General features: G+C 52.2%; 1 protein-coding gene across 1 annotated transcript in view; it reads left to right on the top strand.

The window, feature by feature from the left end:
- The first annotated feature begins 2,642 nt into the window (after positions 1-2,642).
- RNF157 (ring finger protein 157) overlaps positions 2,643-16,797 on the top strand; it is a 62,883-nt gene continuing 48,728 nt past the window's right edge. The window contains exon 1 of the mRNA XM_059671329.1: positions 2,643-2,990. Within this exon, the coding sequence (XP_059527312.1) occupies positions 2,903-2,990 (88 nt within the window). The 5' untranslated portion in view covers positions 2,643-2,902. The remainder of the gene's footprint in view (positions 2,991-16,797) is intronic.

Genomic DNA, 16,797 nt, shown 5'->3' with positions numbered 1-16,797 from the left:
GGACACAAGCTGAGGTCCTCTTCTCACTGTAACACTGCGTGATGACATCGTCGTGGGAAGTGGGGCTCGGACTCAATTAGCTCACAGGAAGCCTCTGTGATCTGGAATTTTCTCTGAGCTTTCCCCAGTGCCTTGTTCTTCTGCCTCATGACCCCAAGGCAGCGGGCTATCGCTGCTTCTTCTTCTTCTCCTTCTCCTTTTAAAAAGTATTTTTATTGATTTCAAAGAGGAAGGAAGAGAAAGAGAGAGATAGAAACATCAATGATGAGAGAGAATCATTGATCAGCTGCCTCCTGCACACCCCACACTCGGGATCCAGCCTGCAACTCAGGCCTGTGCCCCGACTGGGAATCGAACCGTGACCCCCTGGTTCATAGCTTGACGGCCGGGCTATGGCCTCTTTCTCTGCACGAGCCCTGGTTCAGTTATTGCTTGGCTACCCCGCAGGCCGACACTTCATGCTCAGACCTGAGTCTGAAGGTTCACAGGGGTAGGGTGCCGATTTGTCCAACTCAGAACCCAGTGCTTTTCTCCGCCTGCGTTCCTCCCGCCATAAAACAGGGGGTGCTAATAGCACGTGCATCATAGGGCTGCTGGGAGGGATGCTGCAGGGTGAGAGCTTGGAAAAGAGGCCTGGCTCGCAGAGCGTGCGCCGTAAACGCCTCTGTGTTACTGAGCTTGTTTCCTTTACTGCCCCAGGCATTGATTCATGGCGCATTCATGGGAAGAGACACCTAGTTACAGGCTGTTAGCCAAGATGGGGAACGAAGCGGTTTCCCAGGCTCAGTGCAGGCTGAGGTGGGGCCAGAGCAGATCCTTGGGAGCCACAAGAGTGAGCTGCCAGCCCTGGCCGGGTAGCTCAGGTGGTTAGAGCATCATCCCGATACCCCAAGCTTCTGAGTTCAATCCCCAGTCAGGGCCCATACAAGAATCAACTAGTGAATGCGTAAATAAGTGGAACAACAAATCGATGTCTCTCTCTCTCTCTCTCTCTCTCCCTCCCCCCTTCCCTTCCTCTCTCTCTCTCTCTCTCTCTCTAAAAATTAATAAATAAAAAAAGAAAAGGCTGAGGCCTGATTGAGCCACACCCAGGCGTGGCTCTGCCTGGGAACAAGAAACCCTCAGACCCGGGTAACCCCTGCGGGCACAGTGCTCCCTTTACAACGCGCTGGGAGCAGGAAGAACAAAGGGTTCTGAGCAGAGCCCAGTGTTCCAGCAACAGTTTGCCCTGGGATGTGCTGGAGGCCTCATGGGAAGCGGTTCTGGACTCTTCATGACTCGCCGTTCACCTTTACCGGTAATTACAGGTGGGACCTGTGTGCGGTGAGAGGTGTGTCGGGAGGACACCAGTTCCCACCCGAAAGCATGTCTGGAAGCCTTGGTGGTTAGGCCAGGGCTGGAGGGAGGGCTCTGGGCCTGCAGGCGGCTGCCGTCAGCGGGTCCCAGCCAGGGACTTGCCCGCAGCTCGGCCTCCTCAGTGTCAGTCAGTATAAATGACCCCAGATACGTTCCTCCGTCCTGGGACCTTGGACAAGACCAAGGCAAGTGGGCGAGGGTGCCTTTAGCTCCAGGTTTGCTGGCTGCCGCTGAAAAGAAGGTGGTGGGAAGTGCAAGCTGTCCTCAGGAAGAGGCGAGTCTATAAAATGGCATTCCAGACCCAACCAAGGGGGTCTACGCTCGAGCTGGGCGACCCACCTTGTTGAAGAATTGGGAACGCGGGATCTCGCAGCTGGAGTTTTTGCTGATCAGTCCGCCCGCCCTCTCAGGAAAACACACACAAAATACACCAGACCCACAGGTAAAAGAAAAGGTCTGAAACACAGGCGGTGTCTGTAATTAAGCTTTGGGGTGACGTCTTCTGTCTGTCCACGCTCCCCACCGGTGGGGGTGGGGTTTTGGAACCAGGCCTTCCCCAAGTTTCCAAAAGAGACAGCTGCGGCTTGGATGTCTTTATTTTATTTTATTTTTTAATATATTTCTATTGATTGCAGAGTGGAAGGGAGCGGGAGAGAGCCAGGAAATCAGTGATGAGAGAGAATCATTGTTTGGCCGCCTTCTGTAGCCCGACACACGGGATATGCCCTGACCCGGAATCGAACCTTGACCTCTTGGTTCATGGGGGGACGCACAACCACTGAGCCAGGCGGTCCGGGCCTGGCTGTCCACATCGCACCGCGGGCGGACACCCTCCTCAGCTCAGGGCAGCCGCGCTGGCCCGGGACCTGCGGGACCTGTGAACAGCATTGCGGGGTCAGCTGCTGGAGATGGCGACGTGGTCCCCGCGGGTCACCAGCACTGGTCACCCCTGGGTGATGGGGTCGGCGGAGCACTTTGGGGTTGAGGCGCCTACTGGGGGGTGAGACGGTCCCCGATACCCCTCTGCGAGCGCCCCTCTGCGGGGTCCTGACCATCACCGCCGGCTCTGCAGATGCTGCGCTGGGCTGCCTCGCGTTTGGGGGACAATGCGGGGCGAGCTGGGCCGGCCTCGCGCCCCCGGTAACCTGAGCCGGCGAGCAGTCTCCGTCCGACCCCGCGCCCCCCGCCCCGCCCCGCCCCGGCCCGGCGGCCGCTCCGCCGCATCCCGCCGCCCATTGGCTGGCGCCGCGCGGCCGCTCCCGCCCCGCCGCGCCATTGGCCGTGGCCGCCGCGGTCCCGGCGCGGAGCCGCCGCTGACATCACGCGTCCCGAGGCGGCGGCGCCCCCGGCCCCCCGCAGCCCCCCTCGCAGCGGCGCCCGGCGTGCGGGGCGGAGGATGGTGCGCGGCGCGCCCCGGGCTCCCCGCCGCCAGCGCCGCAGCGCCGAGGCCGAGGCCGAGCCGGCCGCCCCGGGCAGGCGACCCCCGCTCCGGGCGCGGGGCGAGCGGCCGCGCTGAGACGCCTCGGGCGGCGCGGGCGCCGCGGCCATGGGCGCCCTGACCAGCCGACAGCACGCGGGCGTGGAGGAGGTGGACATCCCGGCCAACTCCGTGTACCGCTACCCGCCCAAGTCCGGTGAGGGCGGCGGGGCCCCCGGGCTGGGGAGGGGGTCGCGGCGCTGCGGGGCGGGGGCCCTGGGCGCCCTGGGGACCGAGCGGCCCCCGTCGCTGCAGAGCGACCCTGGAGCGGCCGGTCGCTGCGGGCGCGCAGGGGTGTGGAGGGGCTGGGGGGTCGCGGCGGTGGGCGGCCTGCGCTCACGTTGTGCTGTGACAGCGACGCGTGCCCGGGGCCTGCGGCTCCCGAGGGGCGGGGTGCCCAGGGCGCGGGCGGGTTCCCTTCCTTCCCTGCCCGGACCCCCTTTTCCCTGGGGAGCTGCAGGCTGGGGAGGCGCGCCTGGCATGGGAGACAGGCACCTGTGCTGGGTGCTGGCCCTGGCCGAAGCCAGGCCCGAGGGGGACAGGCGCGGGTTTGCGTTGGGTTTCTCATGGCTGCTGGGGCTGCTGAGGCCGACAATGCGCGTGCGGTGCTGCTGCGTTTCCAGAGGCTGGAGGCGGGGGGGGGGGGGGGGGGGGGGCGGAGTGTTCAGCAGGAAGGGTTGGGATGGGAAGGGTCACAGTCACCCCGCTGGACGGCCCCTTTGCCCGAGCCGGCAGGAGCCCGGGTTGGGAGGGGGGCGCCTCTGGGGCGGGCGCAGATGTTGAGGACGGACAGAAGTACCAGCTTGCTGTCAGGAGCCATGGACTCAAACACCAATGTGGCCGAGGCATCCGAGTTGCAGGGGATTTTGACAGCAGAGGAGAGAGACTCGCCAGTAGCCGGAGCGCCCGCCAGTCCTGAGCTGCTGGTGCCCGTCCAACTGCTCCGTTCCTTGCTTCCTCCAGGACTTTAGGGGACCCCTGGCCGCCCCCTTCTCCGTGGCTCAGGCCCTGATGAGGCCGGCGGCGACTTTGGCGAGGTGTCAGGGTTGGGCAGTCGGATAAAGGCTTGCTAATGAGAGGCGCCGGTTCCCGCAGTGCGTCCGCCCTGGTCGTGCCAGGTGAAAGCTGGGACCAGACAGCGAACCTGCGGGGCGCAGAGCGTCTGCCGGAGCCGCGCTCCTCGCTGCCTCTGTGCCAGAGCATGAGCCCTGCGGTCATGCCTGTGCTTGGAGCTGTTCGGGCACCGGCTGGGTTGAAGCTGTGGCTCATTCCAGATTTAATCACGCTCTAGTCAGCGGTTCTCAACCTGTGGGTCGCGACCCCTTTGGGGGGTTGAAGGACCCTTTCACAGGGGTCGCCTAAGACCATCAGAAAACACATATAAAATTACATACTGTTTTTGTGATTCATCACTATGCTTTAATTATGTTCAATTTGTAACAATGAAATTGGGAAGGTTGAGAACCACTGCTTCTAGCTAATCATGACTGTGAAACCAGTGCTAAAGGAAGCACGCGTTTTGCTTGTTAATAGATGAAAATAAGCACAAGTACGTACTTGTGAAATTTTTTTTTCTTCTGAAATCACTTAGCTTTTATCGATCAGGAAATGGAGCGTGCTTTGCTGAGTGCGGAGTTTTCGGTGGTTGGCTGCCGCCTCCTTCACCTATGGGAATTAGGTGGGCAGTTCACTGGAACGCTGCTCCCGGAAGGATACTGATAGAAGTATGGATCTTGGGTGATGGTAATGAAAGGGTAATGGACCAAACTAAAACTTTTCTGCCCAGTCTGCGTTGACCTATGGACCATGAGGTCACGGTTCAGTTCCGGTCAGGGCACATGCCCGGGGTTGCGGGCTCAATCCCCAGTAGGGGGCGTGCAGGAGGCAGCTGATCCATGATTCTCTCTGATCATTGATGTTTCTCTCTCTCTCTCTCTCTCTCTCCCCCCCTTCCTCTCTGAAATGAATAAAAGTATATTTAAAAAGCAGCACCAAAAAGTTTTCTTAGCCAACACACTCAGTATCTGTAGTCTTAAACAATCCTCTCCACGCTACCAATTTTTTAAAGTTTTACCTAATTGTTACTCATTTTTAGTCGGAAATATTGTATGCGAGAAATCTTTGCATCAAGTGGACCAAATTATTTATGTTGAAGGCGAAACACAGAAAACAGGAACCAGAACCTTTGTGTACTTGGAAATCTGAGTGAACTTGCACGTGTGCCCCCATCTAGTGGCATCTCCCACGCTTCATCTGATCTTCACATTGACCTGGCTCTTCCTGGGATTACAGGGTTTAGAGCTGAAAGGGACCTTTGAGAGAAGGTGGCCAAGACCCACTCCTTTCACCAGCAGGAAAACGGAGGCCCAGAGAAATGAATTGGTTTGGCCAGGATGACCCTAGAGGTAGGGCTTTTTTATTTTTTAAATATATTTTTATTGATTTCAGAGAGGAGGGGAGAGAGAGAGAGAGAGAGAGAGAGAAACATCAATGATGAGAGAGAATCATCCATTAGCTGCCTCCTGCACGCCTCCCACTGGGGATCGAACCTGCAACCTGGGCATGTGCCCTGATGGGGAATTGAACCGTGACCTCTGGTTCATAGGTCAATGCTCAACCAATGAGCCATGTCGGACGGGCTAGGGCTCTTTTTAAAAAAAAGGTTTTTTTAATTGATTGATTTGAGAGAGAAACATCGGTTTGTTCCATTTATGCATTCATTGGTTGCTTCTTTTTTTTTTTTTTTTAATGATAATTGTTTTTAATTGCTTGACATTTGTGTTTCTTTGGCCTTGCCATCACAGTACTTGCCCATTTTTTTAAATATATTTTATTGATTCTTTACAGAGAGGAAGGGAGAGGGACAGAGAGTTAGAAACATCGATGAGAGAGAAACATCGATCAGCTGCCTCCTGCACACTCCCCACTGGGTATGTGCCCGCAACCAAGGTACATGCCCCCGACCGGAACCGAACCTGGGACCCTTGAGTTCGCAGGCCGACGCTCTGTCCACTGAGCCAAACGGGTCAGGGCCATTGGTTGCTTCTTGTCTGTGCCCTGCCTGACCGAGGACCAAACCCTCAACCTTGGCGCATGGGGACGCGCTCTAACCAACTGAGCCACCCGGCCAGGGCGGTGCTCTTATAACCCATCAGCCTCTGCCTTTCACAAGGAATTCGATTTTGAACTTGTCCTTGATGACTTGTGGAATGGAGGCTGCTCTGCATCAAAACTGGAACAGAACTCGGAGTCCTGTCCCTGCTGAGGAGCCCGACTGGGTTGGTGTCGAGTCTTATCCTGAGTTCTGGTTCCGACAGAGCAGCACAGAGCTGGCTCCCCCAGGGGCGCAGTGGGAGGCCTGAGACTCCCCTGCCTGTGGAGCAGCTGTCCCAGGACACAGCACCGTCCTCTGTCCCAGGGTAATGGGCTCAGCGCCCAGCGCAAGTTGCTTTTTGGTTTTTGTATTTTTTTAAGGAAACCCGCCCGGCCTCTTTGCTCAGTGGTTAGAGCACCAGCCCTCGGACAGAAGTGTCTCGGGTTCGATTCCAGTCAAGGGCACGTACGTGGGTTGCAGGCTCAATCCCTGGCCCCGGTCGGGGTGTGTACGAGAAGCAACCAGTCAATGTGTCTCTCTCACATCGATGTTTCTCTCTGTCTCTCCCCCTCCCTTCCACTCTCTCTAAAAATCAATGGAAAAATATCTTCTGGTGAGGATTCACAGTATCTATACTAATAAAAGAGAAAAATGGTAATTGGCGTACGACGATACCCTTTTCATTGGCTAATCAGGGCTATATGCAAATTAACTGCCAACTAAGATTGGCAGTTAACTGCCAACTAAGATTGGCAGTTAACTGCCAACAAGATGGCGGTTAATTTGCATATGTAGGCACAATGCAGGGAGGCGAAAAGGAAAGCAGGAAGAAGCCCCCTGCCACTGACAGTGATCGGAAACCCAGGGGGGAGCTAAGAGCTGGGGGGCAGGGCAAAGGCGGCCCTGGGGCCGCCTTTGCCCTGCCCCCCAGCCATGATCGGAGAATCAGGCGCCTTTTCCGCCCTGGCCAGTGATAGCAGGAAGTAGGGGTGGAGCCAGCGATGGGAGCTGGGCACGGTCGAAGCTGGCAGTCCCAGGAGCTAGGGGTCCCTTGCCTGGGCCTAAAGCGAAGCCCACGATCGCGGGGCCGCTGAAGCTGTGGGTCCCCGCTGTCCGGGCCGGACACCTCAGCCAGAGGCATCCTGCAGGGGCAGGGGCGGAGCCCGCGTGATCGCGGCACCCCCTGCTGCCATTGCAGGTCCCCGCTGCCCGGGCCGGATGCCTAGGCCAGAGGCGTCAGGCCTGGGCAAGGGGCCGATCCTGCGATTGGAGGGTGATGGGGGTCAACGCCTGAGGGCTTCCCAGTATGTGAGAGGGGGCAGACTGGGCTGAGGGACACTCCCCCCTGCCCCCCCCCCCAGTGCACGAATTTCGTGCACCGGGCCCCTAGTAAATAAATAAATAAGGAAACCTTTAGCTTTGTATGTGCATGAGCGGGAAACATTGGGACCCTTCAGTCCGCAGGCCGATGCTCTATCCACTGAGCCAAACCCGTTAGGGCTCCTCCCTACCCCCCTCTTTTTTTTTTTACATAATCTCCTATTGATGAATATTTGGGAGATTGTCAGTCTTTTACTATAGCAAACAATGCAGCAATGATTAATATACGCATTGTCCTTAGGTGATGGGTTTGTAAGCTATGAATACTAGTCATTTACGTAACAGAAGGTGTGGTGGGAGTTCGTTCCTCTGTAGCAAGTCTGCATTCGCATAGGAAGCTGTTTAAATAGCACTATTCTGCATCTGGTTAGGTCTTTGTCGTATTTTCTTTTTAATTTTTATTGATTTTAGTGAGAGAGAAACATTGATTTGTTGTTCCGCTTACTTGTGCGTTCGTTGGCTGAGTCTTGTGTGCGCCCTGCCTGAGCAGGGAGGGATTGAACCTATAACCTTGGTGCATCAGGACCCTCACCCACTGAGCTACCTAGTCAGGGCCAGGGCCAGGGCCAGGGCCAGGCCTTTGTCTTTTTGTTTTTAATCCCTACTCTAGGATATGTTTTATTGGAGTGAGAAGGGAGAGGCAGAGAGAAAGAAACATGGATGTGAATCGGTTGCCTCCTCTATACACCCCAGGCAGGGATCGAACCTGCAAGCTGGGCATGTGCCCTGACCGGGAATTGAACCCGTAACCTCTCAGTGTCCAGGATGATGCTCCAACTGAGTCACTCCGGCCAGGGTAGGTCTTTGTCATTTTTTAGTTAGAAGCTCAACATGCGACTGAATCCTTCTCTCAGATCTTTGCTTCTTTAAAAGCCCACAGTCGTTTGTTCAGCAAAGGTGTGACCGAGCTGAGGTGGTGGTTTTTAGCACACGCGTGCCCATCTTTCGAAAGGGACAGTCATATTGATACGAGTCGTTAGGCCTGTTTCCTCTCTCCAGGAAGAAACGGACATGCTATAAAGACCGTCTAATTCACTTCAGCTTAGCACCTGGCGCATCTAGTTCATTTCCTGCTACGTATTTGAGCAAATTGAAAAATAGGAGTAATTCATTTTGCTCAGATGTTAAGACGTAAACACATAAAAATTCCGAATGGCCCGGCTGGCGTGGCTCGGTGGTTGAGCGTCGACCTATGAACAAGGAGGTCACAGTTCGATTCCCAGTCAGGGCACATGCCTGGGTTGTGGGCTCGATCCCCAGTGTGGGGCCGTGCAGGAGGCAGCCAATCAGTGATTCTCTCTCACCATTGATGTTTCCATCTCTCTCTCCCTCTCCCTTCCTTTCTGACATCAATAAAAACATTTTAAAAATAAATAAAAATTCAGAATGGTCATCAGAGTCCTGAGCAGCTAACATCATCTTTCTCCAAATTTTTGTTATATTAAGCGTACATTTGCTCGTCACATGGGTTGGTCTGGTGGCAAGAGCGGTTTTTAAAACACGGGCAATGAGCCCTTGCCTGTCACGTAGTTATAAAAGTTTCCCTTAGCATTTAGGCGCATCAGTTGGGACTTAAGAATATGGAACTTACTGCCTATTAAAGAATTATTTGGCCCGGCCGGTGTGGCTCAGTGGTTGAGCATCGACCCAGGAACCAAGAAGTCCCTGGTTCCATTCCTGGTCGGAGCACCTGCCCAGGTTATGGGCTCGGTCCCCAGGGGGGCGTGCAGGAGGCAGCCGACCAGTGATGTTCCTCTCTCATCGATGCTTATGTCTCTCTATCCCTCTCCCTTCCTCTCTCTATAAAGATCAATAAAAACATATTAAAAAAAAAAAAGAATTTGGTTCTGCCACAGTTTGATCCTTTAGCTAAAAATAAGTAGGTTCCTGAAATTTGTAGTAAATACGTTTAGTACCAAGAAAAAAAGCCCCCCACAAAGTTGCTCTGTTCAATGGTGACGCCATCAGACCGAGAAGCCAAATGCTACCAGTACTTTTCTAAACCCTTAAAGGCGGGAAGCTGTTACTTGGGAAAATTCCAGTGGGTTTTTTTTTTCTTTCTTTTTTTCTACTTCATTGAGAGCAGACGGATTGCTTTCACTTCTTCTTCTTTTTTTTTAAAATATATTTTATTGGTTTTTCACAGAGAGGAAGGGAGAGAGATAGAGAGTCAGAAACATCGATGAGAGAGAAACACCAATCAGCCGCCTCCTGCACATCTCCCAGTGGGGATGTGCCCGCAACCCAGGTACATGCCCTTGACCGGAATCGGACCTTTCAGTCCGCAGGCTGACGCTCCATCCACTGAGCCAAACCGGCTTCGGCTGCTTTCACTTCTTGATTTTGTCTTAAGATGTAGGCCCTCTGATTTCCCTGTGTGAGGGCGGCTGTGTTCTTTGTCCCATAGCATCTCTTTTCTCTCTTACCGTCGTGACATTACCGAGCACCTGCTGTATGCCGTGCAGGGCGCTCTGTGCCAGGGTGTGGATTCCGGCCCTGTGCCCAGGGACTGTGGTGCCTCCGGCAAGCGGCAGGACAGACGCCCTAAAAGCAGCTTGTCACTCACGCTGCGGGGCGCGGCACCGAGGGAGCGTGGACAGCACACGCTTTTTGGTGGCTGTGAGTCAGGGTTCTCCAGAGAAACAGAATATATGTCCTGTAGTGGCTCATGGGGCCGTGTGGGCGGGCAAGTCCACACTCCGTAGGGCAGGCTGGCGGCCGGCGGCATGTCTGGGTTGCAGTCTGAAGCAGAATCCTTCTGCAGGCCGCCTCGGTTGTTGCTCTTAAGGTCTTCAGCTGGTTGGATGAAGCCCCCCACATGATCAAGGGTTTATCTCTTTTTCTTAAAGTTGGTTGATTATAGAGCCCTGGCCAGTGTGACTCAGTTGAGTGTTGTCTCAGGCACCAAAAGGTTGCCAGTTCGATTCCCAGTCAGGGCACATGCCCAGGCTGCAGGTTGGAGTGTGTATGGGAGTCAACCGATCGATGTTGCTCTCCACATCGATGTTTCTCTCTCTCTCCCTCTCCCTCCCTCTCTCTCTCTCAAATCAATAAAAACATATTTAAAGCCCTAACCGGTTTGGTTCAGTGGATAGAGCATCAGCCTGCGGACTGTAGGGTCCCAGGTTTGATTCTGGTCAGGGGCATGTACTTTGGTTTCGGGCACATCCCCAGAGGGGGGTGTGCAGGAGGCAGCTGATCGATGTTTCTCTCTCTCTCTCTCTCTCTTTTTTTTTTTTTAATATATTTTATTGATTTTTTACAGAGAGGAAGGGAGAGAGATAGAGAGTTAGAAACATCGATGAGAGAGAAACATCGATCAGCTGCCTCCTGCACATCTCCTACTGGGGATATGCCCACAACCAAGGTACATGCCCTTGACCGGAATCGAACCTGGGACCTTTAAGTCCGCAGGCCGACGCTCTATCCACTGAGCCAAACCGGTTTCGGCGATGTTTCTCTCTCATAGATGTTTCTGGCTCTTTGTCCCTCTCCCCTCCTCTCTGTAAAAAATCAATAAAATATATATTTTTAAAAAAAGAAAATATTTAAAAAAACATATTTAAAGAAAATAAAACCAGTTGACTCTAGATTCCGGTCACATCTGCAATTACCCTCACAGCAATATCTAGACTAGTGTGTACCCGAGGCTAGCACCATAGCCTAGCCAGGGTGGCTAAAAGGTGGAAATAACCCAAAAGCCCGTCAACTGATGAATGAAACGACTGAGAAATAAAATGTAGTAAACCCACACAATGAGGAGTATTTGGTAATAAAAAGGAATGAGCTGCTGATACTTGCTACAACATGGGTGAACCTTGAAAACACTGATGCTAAGTCAAAGACTCCAGATGCGTATTATTGTGTAATCCCCTTTATATGAAATGTCCAGAAGAGGCAAACCCAGAGAAACAGAAAGTAGATTACTGACTGCCAGTGGCTGGGGGAGGGGGAAATGAGGAGTGACTGCTAATGGGATCTTTTTAGGGTAATGAAAATGTCCCCAAATTAGATAGTGGTGAATGGTTACATAACTCTGTGAACATTCTAAAAAACCACGGGATTGTTCCCTTTAAGTAGCTGCTTGTATAGTATGTGAATTATATCACAATAAAATTTTTTTAAATGGACGATATGCCTAAATACAAGAGCTAAAAACTATAAAACCCTACAAGAAGATATGAGAGAAAATATTTATTATTATTATTATTTTAATCCTCACCCGAGGATATTTTCCGTTGATTTTTTAAAAAATATTTTTTTACTGATTTCAGAGAGGAAGGGAGAGGGAGAAAGCGATGGAGACACCAATGATGAGAGAGAATCATTGATTGGCTGCCTCCTGCACGCCGCCCACTGGGGATCGAGCCCACAGCTCGGGCATATGCCCTGAGTGGGAATCGAACTGTGACCTCCTGGTTCACAGGTCGATGCTCAACTACTGAGCCATGCTGGCTGGGCTCCATTGATTTTTACAGAGAATGGAAGAGAGAGGGAAAGATAGAAATATGGATGTGAGAGATAAAAAGTGTAATCCATAAAAGAAAAAAACTGATAAATTGGATTTCTTCAAAATTGAAAACGTTTCTGCTTTGAGAGATGTTAAGAAGATGAAAAGATAAGCCATCCTCTGAAAGAAAATATTTACAAATCACATAAAGAATTTTGTATCCAGCCAAAGCCGGTTTGGCTCAGTGGATAGAGCGTCGGCCTGCGGACCTGGGGGTCCCAGGTTCGATTCCGGTCAAGGGCATGTACCTGGGTTGTGGGTACATCCCCAGTGGGAGATGTGCAGGAGGCAGCTGATCGATGTTTCTCTCTCATTGATGTTTCTAACTCTCTATCTCTCTCCCTTCCTCTCTGTGAAAAATCAATAAAATATATTTTTTTTAAAAAAAGAATTTTGTATCCAGAATATCAAGAACTTTTGCAACTCAATATTAAGAAGACACCGCAGTTTAAAAATGGACAAATGAGTTGAATAGACCTATCATCAAAGAAGATATAAGAATGGCTAATAAACACCTGGAAAGATGCGCACATCAGTAGTTACTAGAGGGGTACAGTTAAAGCCACAACCACTAAAATAAAAAAGGCAAGATCAAGTGTTGGTGAGAATGCAGAGAAATTGTGACTCTGGCATATTGCCGATGGGAATGTGAAATGGTACAGCCACTTCGGAAAAAGAGTCTGGCAGTTTCTTAAGAAGCTAAACATCAGTGTATCTTATGGTCCAGCAATTCCACTCCTATGAACCCATCAAAAGAAATGCAGACGCACATTCATGCAAAGACACGTGTGCAGATAGATGTTCACAGCAGCATTGCTCCTGCCGGTCAGAAAACTGGAAACCACCAGGTGCGCGCGGGCTGTGAAGGCGTTAACAAAACCAGGTGCGTTTGTACAGCGAATACCAGTGAGCACTTTAGAAGGATGGACCACGCCTGCTGCGCAACATGGAGTCACCTCAAGACCAGCAGCGACGTGACAGAAGCCACGTGCAGGCCTGTGGGCGGTGTGAGGCCATCACAGCGAATGCCTGGCAAAGGCAAGTTTGCAGAGAGAGAGCATCGGCCTGAGGCCGGATGGCAGCGGGAGTTGGCTGCGATGAGGGAACGTCTCGGTAGTGATGCGAAATGTTTGCAACTGGGTCGCGGTGAGAGTGCCCAGTGTCACTGAATTGTACAATAGATCGATTTTGTGCTGTGTGTGTTATTCCTCAGTAAAGCTGATTAAAGACACCGTACAGAGGGCGCTGGCCGGGGTGGCTCTGTTGGTTGGCGTCATCCCATGCACCACAAGGTTGCACTCACCTCGATGTCTCTCTCTCTCCCCCTCTCTCTCCTTCTGTAATAGCTTAATAAGGTAAACTCCAAAAACAGATCCTGCCTTCTAAGAGGAGTTCTGGTGCCTGCTCTTAAGATAAAATGCTCTTTAATTCCATCTCCTTCCGGAAGAAAAGGGTATTCATTGAGTTTCAGGCGAAGACGGGATGGCCAGATGGAAAGGTAGGGCAGGTGGTTAAAGATCCGGCCTGAAACGCTAAAGATGAGAGACAACGGTTTGGGAGTCGCGTGTAAGGAAGGAGAAGGCAACAGGTACGAACGGCCCACAGGCTCTGGCCAGCTGCGTAGGCGTCCGTCCCGACAATAATGCTTTTTTGAAAGAGGTTTATTATCTCTGTTTCCCCAATAAGGACACCGAAGCTCAGCAGTGTTAAATACTTGGTTCTAGGTCACGCAGCCGGAAGACCGAAATACCAGCATCGGACCCGGCCCCGGCCCAAGTCAAGGCCTTTGCTGCGATTCTGTGAGGGAAGGACCGAGAGGGAGAGGGAGGGACAGGAGGAGGGAGAATGGAAGGGTGGAGGGAGGATTGAGCTCTTAGAGCCGTGACCCTGTTTGTGGCCTGGGCAAGAAGTGGAGCCAGGGAGAGGCAGGAAGAGGCAGAACTGAACGGGGTTTCAGAAGCGAGGAACAGGGAGCCTCGGGAACGGAGTGGACGTCTTCCGAGAGCTCCTGAGGTGCGTGAGGTGTGGGGAAAGGCTGTCAGTCCCGGGAACAGTTTCGGTGGAGTAGTGGGGACCATTGTAAAGATTTGAGGAGTTACAGGACGTGGGATGGAAGCAGACAGAGGAGGATGGACGGATGGATGGGCGGACAGACGAACGGATGGATGGATGGGCAAGAGGGTGGACATTAAGGCATGGGAGATGGAGTTTTTATTTTTGAGAATTTTTATGAGTTTATTCAAGCCAAACGAACAAAATATGCCAGGGAGCAGGATCTCAAATGTTCCCTGGAATTTTTTTAAAAATATATTTTTATTGATTTCAGAGAGGAAGGGAGAGAGAGAGAGAGACAGAAACATCCGTGATCGGCTGCCTCCTGAATGCCCCACACTAGGGATCGAGCTCACAACCCGGCATGTGCCTTTGACCAGGAATCAAGCTGTGACCTCCTGGTTCATAGGTCGATGTTCAACCACTGAGCCACGCCAGCTGGGTTGGAATTGTTTTTTGTATTTATTTTTAAGTTGGGGAGAGAGCATCCTATATAATAAAAGCCCAATATGCTAAGTGTCCGGTCGTCAGGTGACATTGGTCGACTGTTCAACCAATCAAGGTGTAATATGCTAATGATATGCTAAGGCCACTCAGCCGCTTGCTATGACGTGCACTGGCCACCAGGGGGCAAACAGTCAACTGGTCGACCAGTCGCTATGATGTGCACTGACCACCAGGGGGCAAATGCTCCAACCAGTAGGTTAGCTTGCTGCTGGGGTCCGGCTGATCGGGGACTGAGCAAGATGGGCCCGACATGCCCTGGAGCCCTCCCGCGGTGCACGGGTGGGGTCCCTCGGCCTGGCCTGCACCCTCTCGCAATCCGGGACCCCTCGGGGGATGTTGGAGAGCCATTTTCAGCCTCATCCTGCAGGCCACTCCCCTTGGGAGGTGCCAGACACAAGGCTCATGGCTGGCAAGCCTGTCCTGATCAGGACCGATTGGATATGAGCCCGTGGTGCAGTGGGGCTGGGATGAGCGGGAGCGGTAGCAGCAGGTAGGAGCTGCAGGTGGTGCAGGACTGCGGGTTTTAGCCCGATCCCTGCAGGCCACCCAGAGGGGCCCCATCCGTGCACAAATTCGTGCACTGGGCCTCTAGTGTTTATATAATGAGGCAAATGAAAAGCCAGTGGAGCGAGAGGAATGGAAACGTGGAGAGAGGATGGTTGTTAAGGTCTCAAGGAGGTCAGGGAGTTAGAATGTTAACCTCGGATGGGGAGGGACACCTTGAGGCCGAGAGGATGGATGGAAACACAGTACTTGTGAGGGGCTGCTGGAGGCGGGTTCCGAGGGAGCGCCACGAGGAGGAAGACGGCAGAGGGACCAGGGTCGGGGGTGGGCCTGTGGGAAGGATTTGGACCCCGGATGTGTGCCTTGCTCTGGAAACTATTAAGGTAGCAGTTGTTAAATTATATTGTACTGGTTCAGAATAGAATAGAGCCTAGATCTAGGTATATATTGCATGGTAAAAAGGGCATTTCAAATAATATTTAATAAATGGTGTTAATAAAGTTTCCTATCTGGAAAAAAAAAGATTAAACCCTTATCCCACAAGGACATATTCCACATATAAAAACAATCAAATAGCCATATATATATATATATGTATATGTATATATACATATATATATATATATTTAATTTTGTCATTCAGAGGAGATACAGTGTGATGGCTCAGAGCACACACAGGCTCTGGAAGAAAACCCGCTGGCTTCGGGGCCTGCCGCTGCCTCTTACCGGCTGTGTGACCCTGGACAAATGGCTTAGACTCTCTGTGCATTTGTTTCCTTTTCTGTAAAATGAAAACATCGGTCACCCCTGCCTTAGAGGGCTGCTGCGAGGCGCAAACGGTGCGGTACTTGCCCGCTCAGTGCCGGCCGGTGCACCCGCAATCCGAGTATCGGCACGTGCTCCGTCAGAACAGCGCGGCCAGGCCGTGAGCGCGCGTGGGAACGGGCCTGGGGACATTAGGCGGAGGAGAGCAGCGGGCAGGCCAGTGTATGCAACACCCCAGCTGGGTTAGAACATAAGCAGAGGCGAGCAGAGAGCTCCGTGCGCAGGGGTTATGAGCCCAGGACAGCGGGCGGCCCAGACCGATTGTGGGCCTTGGAGTTACCTCTCATGGAGCTGAATTATCACCTAAAAGAAATGAATTTATTGGGGTTTCATTGGTTAATAAAATCACATAGGTTTGAGGGGTACAGTTCTGTAACACATCACCTGTATATTGCGTTGTGTGGTCACCACCCCAAGTCAAGTCTCCTTCCATCACCATGTATCCCCCCTTTACCCACTTCTACCTCCCTCCACCCCTTCCCCTCTGGTCATCACCATCCTGTTGTCTGTGTGTATGGATTTTGGCGGGGGAGGGCTTTGCTTAATCCCTTCACCCAGCCCCAAACCCTCCTCCCTCTGACAGCTGTCAGCCTGTGCTCTGTGTCTGTGAGTCTGTTTCCATTTTGTCTGTTAGTATATTTTGTTCATTAGATTCCACCTACAAGTGAGATCATATGATGTTTAACGTTCTCTGGCTGGCTCATTTCACGACAGATTTTGAAGACTCCATACAAAACAATTTTTTAAGAATGTAAATAGCTTCTTAATGATTTTTTATACTGATTGCATGTTCAACAACATTTTGGATATATTAGATATCCAAAATAGTGTGATAAATAAGACATATTAATTTTGCTTGTTTATTTTTACTTTTTTTAAAAATATATTTTATTGATTTTTTACAGAGAGGAAGGGAGGGAGATAGTTAGAAACATCGATGAGAGAGAAACATCGATCAGCTGCCTCCTGCACATCTCCCACTGGGGATGTGCCCGCAACCCAGGTACATGCCCGTGACCGGAATCGAACCTGGGACCTTTCAGTCCGCAGGCCGACGCTCTATCCACTGAGATAAACTGGTTTCTGCTATTT

This window comes from Myotis daubentonii, chromosome 16 (genome assembly GCF_963259705.1).
Source record: "Myotis daubentonii chromosome 16, mMyoDau2.1, whole genome shotgun sequence".
Taxonomy (NCBI): Eukaryota; Metazoa; Chordata; class Mammalia; order Chiroptera; family Vespertilionidae; genus Myotis; species Myotis daubentonii.
Note: the sequence above shows the minus strand (reverse complement) of the source record. Positions and strands in the feature narration are given on the sequence as shown.